The sequence below is a fragment of the Herpailurus yagouaroundi genome, unplaced genomic scaffold (genome assembly GCF_014898765.1).
Source record: "Herpailurus yagouaroundi ecotype Mexico unplaced genomic scaffold, PumYag 166, whole genome shotgun sequence".
Classification (NCBI taxonomy): domain Eukaryota; kingdom Metazoa; phylum Chordata; class Mammalia; order Carnivora; family Felidae; genus Herpailurus; species Herpailurus yagouaroundi.
The window spans coordinates 14,376,354-14,385,589 of NW_024412407.1; the positions used below are offsets into that span (position 1 = coordinate 14,376,354).

Here is a 9,236-nt window from a genome sequence, read left to right on the forward strand (position 1 = left end):
TTTTTTTAAAGAAAATTTCCTAAGAATATTTCATTCCAGATTTCTTTCCAAAAGGAAATTATATCAATTTAAATTCTTACTAGAATTAGAGACTACACCAATGTCACTGCATCTGTATGACTTTAAATATTATTTTTATCTGTTTCCCATACTTAGGGTATATAAGCTAGCCAACATACTGGTAAATGGTTTAGATGCCATGTTTTATACACAAATAAAACTTTACTAACTCATTTAAAAAGAGACTTTGAGCTCCAAATATCTAATGCTATTGAAATTTTCCCATATCTGTGATTCATCTCAATAAGTTTAAAGGTTTTCTTTTCATCAGAAAATGATAACAAAAGAAAATCGATTATTTTTTTCAACTTGCCTTTATGTGACAGTCCTCTGCAGGAAAATTGTGAAAATCATGTAAGGCCAAGATCTTCAACCTGGTCTACATACTGAAAGCTAGGGAACCATACTTTTCTAACATTACTCAACTATATGTGTGTTAGAATTTAAATGCTATGTTGCCACCCTTAACAGAAGTTTATTTCCTATTGGATTATTATGTAGGAATTATGCTAGTACACAAAAATTAAAGTGAAAAGTAATGAGTCAAGTTTTTAACAGTAAGTTTTCCTGTTGCTTTGGTGGGATGCCTGAAAGTTAAAATTTCTCACGGGTTGGGTTGCTTGGAAAGTGACATCATCCTGGCCCTCTGAGTGATTGGCATTGTGTTTATTTCTCCTCAGACAAGAGCGAAGGGGAGATACTCCGTCGTTTTCTAGGTACCCTTCTACCACCATGCTCAGACTATCCCTGTAGAACCAGATTATAAATTCCTATAAAAAACTATTCGTGTTAACTCTCAGGTTGTCCACTTTGTTTTGAGATGATAGCTTAATGATGTTCTTCAAAGAAATCACAGACCTGCATCAGGAACTGGAGACGGCATCATGCTTCTTCACTCCCACTGCTCAGTAGTGAACCAGCAAGGAAAGCATGTGTGATAAACCCTGTAGAAGAATGGTAGATGTGTCGCTGTGGGAAAACCACATTGAGCTTTTGCTTCTCTTCTCCAAAATCCTACATCTTTTAGTAAAATCTGGGAAGGAGACAAAGTTCTCTAGGTTTCTCAGTGATTAGGATTGGATAAAAAGATTTGAAGTTTTGCGATTCAAATACAGGTTTGTATTTTCTCGCACCCCCCATGTGTGAACATGAAGCAGTTCATTTCATCACAGTGAATAAAGGAGCAATACAGAAAGAGTGTGTTGTAGAGAAAGCATGGAATGAGTTGCTTATGGTTAACTGTGGCAAAGCAGTTGCACCACTTAGTTCCTTATTTCTTTGGATATCTGATGGAGAGGCAACATACACACACAAAACAGGCAGAAGTAGCTCTATACATCTGAACTGGTTTTAGAGTGGGTGTCGAGTAGGCAAGGGAGAATTGTTCCACCTTCCAAGAGAGCTGTTGATTTCTAGATGCGTCATTAAAGGAAGCACTGTGGGTTCGATGGCTGGAACAGCGAACCCATCGTTTATGCGGTCTATGTATCAGGTGTCAGTCTAGTCATGCTCTTGGTACCAGTTAGTTCTCAGAGTCTGGCAAAGTCAGACCTGTTTCACCTGCTCACAGGATTCTGCTGCCCTGTCCACTGCAGTGGCCTCTGCGCAGCTCCTGTTAATGTAGTCCATTTCCTGGTTTTGCTGTAGAATGTGGTGAGGTGTCCCATCAGAGTGCATGACTCTTTCTAATCCCAACCCACACACTGATGTCCAAGTATTTTTTGTTCTTTCTCTGGAGCATTATGTTCTTCCACCGGCACTCGCTCAGCCAGGAAAACATGAGGGTATTTTGCAATAGCATTTGGAATATACATTTTTATCTTTTAGTTGGGATTTCTAGTGTTTGTATTTTAAAGGTCAGATGATGTCACAGTCTTAGTCATTAGCTGTCTACGTATTACTGAGTGTGTAACTGCCAAGTCAGAGCCTGCAGTGGTTTCCTAAAATCAGCACCAGGATTACAGGGAGTCACTCGCCTTTTTACGCACATACCCATGCACGGCCAAATGGTGAAAAGCTACATCAGACCTTGCACAGAGCCCACCCTAAATTTGCTACTGCCCATTGTTACAGAAAAATAGATCATGCAAGTAACTTTGATAATAATGGATGAAATAGTGAATAGAATTTTTCAGTGATTTTTAGTGATTTGAGTATTTGTAAGCATTTCCCTCCCCGGCAACCTGCATGCTTATCTTTTCTCCTTTCCTCTCTCTCCTCATCCCTTCTCTTATGTTCTCATTTTAAGATCTTCAGAACTCAAAAGACTATTGGTGGGAAATGAAGGTGAAGGATTATTGATCAAGAGATCTCTACTGCTGTTTTCTACTCAGGGTTTAGTGCAAAGGCTTCGTTTATGTCCATAGAGAATACTAATATGAACTAGAGGTTGGGATTTAAGAAAACAGGGGTGGGGGGTACAAAACTGGCTATTCTTTTGGCAAACACTTAAATCACTTTCTTTGTGCCACGCAGTTTTCAACTGTGTGTAATCTTCATAACGAGTTTCTTAGGGACTTTTACAGATTAGAAAACTGAGGTACAAAGAGGCTAAGCAACTTGCCCAAGGTTATACACCTGGTAAGTAACAGAACCGAGGTACAAAACCATGCGGCCTGACTCTAGACCCTGTGCCCTTAACCTTTGCACTGTGCTGCCTCGGAGGAGAGTCCAGGACAGTAAAAAAGAGAGGCTCTTCAGATAGGACAACACAGAGCCCTTCTGTGATAATGACGTAAATGAGGAAAATGAAAATGCATTGAGAAGAAAGAATTTCAGACGGGTGAATGGGTGGCATCTGTACCTGCAAGAGAGGGAGAGACTTCAGCGAAGCAGCACTGTCCTTATATACTTAGTCACGTGTGTCCTGTCACTTTGGGCACATTCTGTTAGAAGTCACAGGTCACTCCCACACTGAGAGAGGACTGGAGGAGTGCATGAACATCAGGAAACAGATCATGGGGAGGCCACTCTAGAGACTGCTGTAGAGACGCATGCAGGTGAGGAGACACACACTCAGAGTCTGAATTAGGGTGGTCTTGATGCAAATAGAAAAGAAGAGTCAGATCCAAGAAACCATGTCTAGGAGTATAATCGTGAATTCTTACCCATACCACGTGAAGGTCTTTGCATCCATTATCTCAGGTAAGCCTCAAAATAACTATTTGAGGTGGCTGTCAGGAGAATCCTTATTTCACAGATGAGGACACAGGCTTTTAAAAGTTAAGTTCCTAGCTCACATACATCCCAGCTTCAAATCTGGGTGTCCCAACTTGGGTTTGAACATAGGATGCCAGTCTCAGAGCTCCATAGTCTTCGCCACTCTTCGTTACTTGCACTTCACGGTATAGAGGATTTAAAGAGAGATGGGGAAGAAAACATTGAAGATTAACTGCAAGAGTTTAACCCATTTCAACTCAAAGGATGGTGGTATTATCGAAAACAGGCATGTCATGAGAGGCACTGGCATACACTGCCTGCCACGCAGTGTGCTAAGCCCTCAGTATGCATCATCACATTGAATGTTCCAACAGCCTGCAAGAATAGTGGATATTCAGCAGATACCCAGATTCCATTAGTGGAGACAAAAGTTAGTGCTAGAATAACCTATCAGGGAGTATCATATGGAGATCATAAATCTCTAAGATGAGAGGGTGTGAGGGTGATCTGGCAGTGACATCTGTCACTCCATTGGTCACCAGGGTTGATTTGGCTGATCTGGCTGGCTAGGCGATATCCCCTTCCTCCCTCACTGCTCTGTGTGCACCCCTCCTATAGCTGTGCACTCAAAGAGGGTGACCGTCCCGGATAGAGGAGGGCTGTTCTTCCATCAAGGGTATATGGGAATTGCGCACCTGTTAGAAACTCTGAACAACCTGTCAAGGTCGATTCATAGGAGAACGTAGGGTAGTCAAGATTCCAAGACTCCACACACATCCAAATGAGGCACTGCATGTGACAATCTGCGTTTCTTTTAAAAAATAATTAAAATAAAATTAGATGAGATGTTTAAGAGAGAAAGGACAGGCCCCACAAGAGAACCTTAGAAAACACCTATATTTAGCGGTTGAGGAAGGAAGATACAGTTAAAAAAGCAATGAAGACCTATACATCGGAGAGATAAGATGGAGAGATGGAGATCTAACTGTAAAAGCAAAGGGGAAGGAGAAGAAAAAGGGTTGTCAGCAAATACCACCAGAGAGTAATCAAAGAACCTCATAATCAAGGCAGGATAAAGGAATTTGGAGGTTAGGACGGAGGGAGGGACTGACTGAGGGTCAGACTTTTGGGTGAGCAGATTCAGGAAAACAGAGCCTAGCAGGAGTCCGCTGGCATCGAGGTGGATGGGCGAGCTGGGCTGTGAAGATAAGAGTGGGGAGTGAGGATGTAGAATTCACCAGTATAAACTTCTCTATAATTGCAGATGAACTAGTAGTAGTGAGAGGGTTTGAACAACTGAGTAGCAGTGATCTTGTGTGTTGTAAACAGAAGGGAAGGTTCAAGTCAGAAGAAACTGAAAATGGTGGAAAGAGACAGACTGCTGATGGAACGTGACCCCAGAGGAGACAGAAGGCAAAGAAGAAGAAGGTGCAGGTCCTTAGAAAAGGGAAGAGACATGTTACCAATGGAGGTGGGAGAAGAACTGAAAGAAACTGAAAGAAAATACAGAAAAACAGAGGTTCAGTAGGTTGAGTTTTCTTCTTAAAGAAGGACCCAAATTCATAGTGGGAAAGCAGAGGAAAAAATGTCAGTATTAGAAGATAGTACTAAATATGTTAATTAATGAAGCAACAGTTGACCAAAGTTTATTGAATGTCTACTCTGAAGCAGAGAATTCAGTAGAGAAGACTTTAAAAGATGTTTATTTTTGAGACAGAGAGGGAGAGACAGAGGGTGAACAGGGGATGGGCAAAAAGAGAGGGAGACACAGAAACCAAAGCAGGCTCCAGGCTCTGAGCTGCCAGCACAGAGCCCGATGCAGGGCTCGAACCCACAAACCATGAGATCATGACCTGAGCTGAAGTCCAGTGCTTAACCGACTGAGCCACCCAGGCGCCCCTAGCATGAACTTTTAATAGAACCAAGTAGCGTGGTTCCATAATTTTGCCCAGTGGTTTTTTTTTTTTTAATTTTTTTTTACCGTTTTTACTTATTTTTGAGACAGAGAGAGACAGAGCATGAACGGGGGAGGGGCAGAGAGAGAGGGAGACACAGAATCGGAAGCAGGCTCCAGGCTCTGAGCCATCAGCCCAGAGCCCGACACGGGGCTCGAACTCACGGACTGCGAGATCGTGACCTGAGCTCAAGTCAGACGCTTAACCGACTGAGCCACCCAGGTGCCCCTGCCCAGTGGTTATTGAAGGCAGTTAAATTCCCACTGCACAGGGCTGGAAACTGAAATAGAATGGCAGGTAAGCACGGATGAAAGAAAGATGGATTCTAGAGGCCAACAAAGAGTATCGGCATGGTCTCTACCCAGCCAGTGATGAAGGTAAGTGAATACTGAGAAGAGTTTAAAATCTAAAGATTTTTGGGGGGGGGTGTGGAGGAAATTACAGGAAATGAGGAAACAAAATGCTTGTTATCAGAAAAGGAATGCTCTGAGACCTTAAAGTAAAATAGTTCCAAATCAAGCAAACTACAGAGTGCCCTCTCTGCAGTTTCAGAGGCTAAAGAACTATGAAGCCAAAGTATTATATGGGCCAGAAGTAAAAATAAATGATTGTGGCAGAGGATGTGAGGGGGGGGAGAATATGACTGACCAGGCACCCAAATCACGAAGACAAGGTGGAGGGTTATGACAGAGGTCAGGGTTATGACAGCAAGGACAGGGCTTAGATGTTAAGGTTCAAACAAAGAGGTCGATAGAGGTGGAATACTAGTCTAAAAATGACAATGGAAGCAAGAATGTTTTTGAGACTGGTTGTGTCTTTTTGGGAAACTCCAGTTTTAATTAAGTTGAACTTACAACTCTTTACCTTGGGAGTCAGTCTAAGACCAGCGGAGACTTTGCTTCACAATAGAACTAGGAGGCAAAGTCATCAGGGAGTGACTGAGACATAAGTAAGGGCACCTAGCAGGAAGGGAAAGTGTTAGTTGGAATCAGATGTAAGCATTGTTCTCTGCTCACATCTATGCTATCACTTCCTTACAAATGACCCTTCTGATCCTTAAAATTACCTGTAAGGCATTATCCCCATTTTATAAAAAAAAAAAAAAATCTGGTTGGCTCAGTCGGTCTGACTCTTGATCCTGACTCAGGTCCCGATCTCATGGTCGTGGGATCAAGCCCCATGTTGGGCATTTTTTCCCTGGCAGCATGGAACCTGCTTGGGATTCTCTCTTCCTCTCTCTCCCCTCCCCCACTCACACTTGTTTGGTTTTTTTTTTGTTTGTTTGTTTGTTTCTTTTTTCCCCCCCTCTCTCTTTTTCTATTTTTAAAAAAAAATATCTGGTTTCAAGATTTGAATCTTGTCCTGACTGCAAACTCTAAGGTCTTTCTACCACAACTTACTGACACTCAGTAGTCTTAAAGTGTTACTATGGCTTTCAAGAACTAACTAGAAATCATGTCTGACTTCCATGAAGTGGGTATAAAATACAATGTGTTTTTTAATTGAGGTATATTTGACCTATAACTTATTAGTTATTATTTGCCAATGTCTGTTGTCATGAGAACCTTTAAGACCTACTCTCTTAGCTTTCAGACATGTGGTACAGTATTAACTATAGTCGCCATGCTGTATATTATATCTGATGACTTATTTTGTAACTGTAGATTTGTACCTTTTGACCCATTTCAACACCCCAATCTCTGTGCCCCTACAAGCACAGATCTGTTCTCTGTACCTATGAGTTCAGGTTTTTTTTGTTTTGATGGTACATATAAGATCATACGGTATTTGTCTTTCTCTGACTTATTAGGTTTAGCATAATGCCCTCAGGGTCCATTTATGTGATTACAAATGGCAAAAATCCCTTCTGTTTTAATGCTGAATCATATTCCTCAATGTATGTGTGGTGTGTCTGTCTCCATTCATCCATCAGTGGGCACTTAGGTTGCTTTGACTGTTGTAAATAATGCCACAGTGAACATGCAGGCACATGTGTTTTTTCAAGTTAGTGTTTTTGTTTTCTTTAGATAAATACACAGAAGTTGGATTGTCAAATCATATGGTAGTTTTAATTTTTTGAGGAACCTCCATCCCGTTGTGTAAAGTGGCTTCACCAGTTTACATTCCACCAATAGTGCACAAATGTTTTCTCTTTTCTCCACATCCCCACCAGCACTTGTTATTTCTTATCGTTTTGATGGTAGCCATTCTGAGGGGGGGGGGGGGGCGTGATGCCTCATTTTGGTTTCAACTTCCTTGATTATGGATTTGTAGTTCCCTGATGATTAGTGATGTTGAACACCTTTTCATATACCTGTCGGCCAACTCTGTATCTCTTTTAGGAAAATGTCTGTTTAGATCCTCTGATCATTTTTTAATTAGACAATTTTTTTTGCTGTTGAGCTGTACACACAGCTTTTTCTCTTGAATTATATTCAGATCTAAAATATTCTGTGTGAGCCTCACAGGTAATCCTGTATATTTAAATCTTAATTTGTTTTTCAAGAAAAACATCGTGGACCCTTTTCCTTAATGAAATTAAGGAACTTCCAAAACATTCAAGATGAGCACATTGAATTTCTGCGACTATACCCTAAAACATTAAGTTAATACTTAATATTTCATTATTTTTCAGGTGTGAGAATGAAACCAAATTCAAAACGGAAGAAGTATTTTGGGCTTACAATTTCTGCCCTACGCCATACTCCTGGACTGCACTTCTGGGCCTTATTTTATATCTTGTTTTCTTCGCACCTGGTAAACAAAGGCTTTGTGTTTCTGTGTTAAAGTTATCTCTTTTTAAAGGAGACAAACTACTCTTTTTCAAATTTCTTATAAACTACCTTACTGAAAATGTTAATTTTTCTCAGGAATGGGACCAATGCCTTGGACGGTGAATTCCGAAATATATCCCCTTTGGGCAAGAAGTACAGGAAATGCATGTTCATCTGGAATAAATTGGATGTTCAACGTTTTGGTTTCACTGACATTTTTACACACAGCAGAGTACCTCACATATTATGGTAAGAGAATATTTTTTCCATCTATAGTTTCATTTTTATTTTTCCTATTCTTTTTATATGTACTATCATTTGGGTTTAACAGAGTAGATGGTTATATTTTTGCTATACTCAGTATGTCTACGTGGCTTTCTCATTCCCCAAAGGCCTTGGAAATGAACCTAGGGAAAGAGAAGAGTAATTCTTTACTAAGCAGCATGGCTGCTCATCCCTCAGTGCTTTATAGCCCTCACCCCATACAACCCAAACATCTCCTAGCTATCGCCCCAGTTGGAAATCTTCACTGCAGGCTTTTATTTTAATGAAGAAACATAAATAACAGAAGATGGTAGAAATGATGCAGGCAGGGAATCTAAGGGGTAATGTTGAAGATGTCTCATGATGGAGACAGTCATGTCCAGGTAGCTCCCCCAAAGGTCGTGCTGTGATGTATGCCTTCCACTAAATTATCTATGCTGTTCAGGCCACCGCGTGGTAATTTCAGTGTCGGCCCAGACCAGCACTTACCACTACCAAAAGCATAAACCTGACAGAAGTGTTTATGTGAAAATGTGTGGACCATAACTCAAAACAATATTAGGACGTGGCTGAGCCAGGAAAAAAGCTTTGGGAAGCTACTTCAAGTCCATTTTTAACTAAAGTGAAAAGATTTTCTCTTTAGTGAGAGAATTTCTTCACTGTCTATGAGCCAATAGTTTGTAATTGGATTCTAAACGACGGACTATCCCAAGATAGTCCCTGTAAGTCTCTGTATGTATATGGAGTGTCTGTTGCTTAGACCATTCTGTGACCCCTTCCCCATCATTCACCCCACCCCATCCCATGCTCTGGGCATGTACATTCCTTTTTGCAAGAACAGACACACACACATCCCACAGTTGGACCATAAATCACTGGAGCTTAGGCCAGGACTTAGGCCTGGTTTGCCATTATATTCCCAGTATCTTCCAGGGCCTCCTTTTCACTTGATAAGCCCTCAGAAGTGTTTGTCAAATTAATAAATACACAGATGAATTTTGAATATGAGGAAACATACAAATCT

General features: G+C 41.0%; 1 protein-coding gene across 1 annotated transcript in view; it reads left to right on the plus strand.

The window, feature by feature from the left end:
• SLC2A13 (solute carrier family 2 member 13) overlaps positions 1-9,236 on the plus strand; it is a 392,282-nt gene that overhangs the window by 373,836 nt on the left and 9,210 nt on the right. The window contains exons 9-10 of the mRNA XM_040489036.1: positions 7,810-7,931; positions 8,045-8,197. Coding sequence (XP_040344970.1) covers positions 7,810-7,931; positions 8,045-8,197 — 275 coding nt within the window. The remainder of the gene's footprint in view (positions 1-7,809; positions 7,932-8,044; positions 8,198-9,236) is intronic.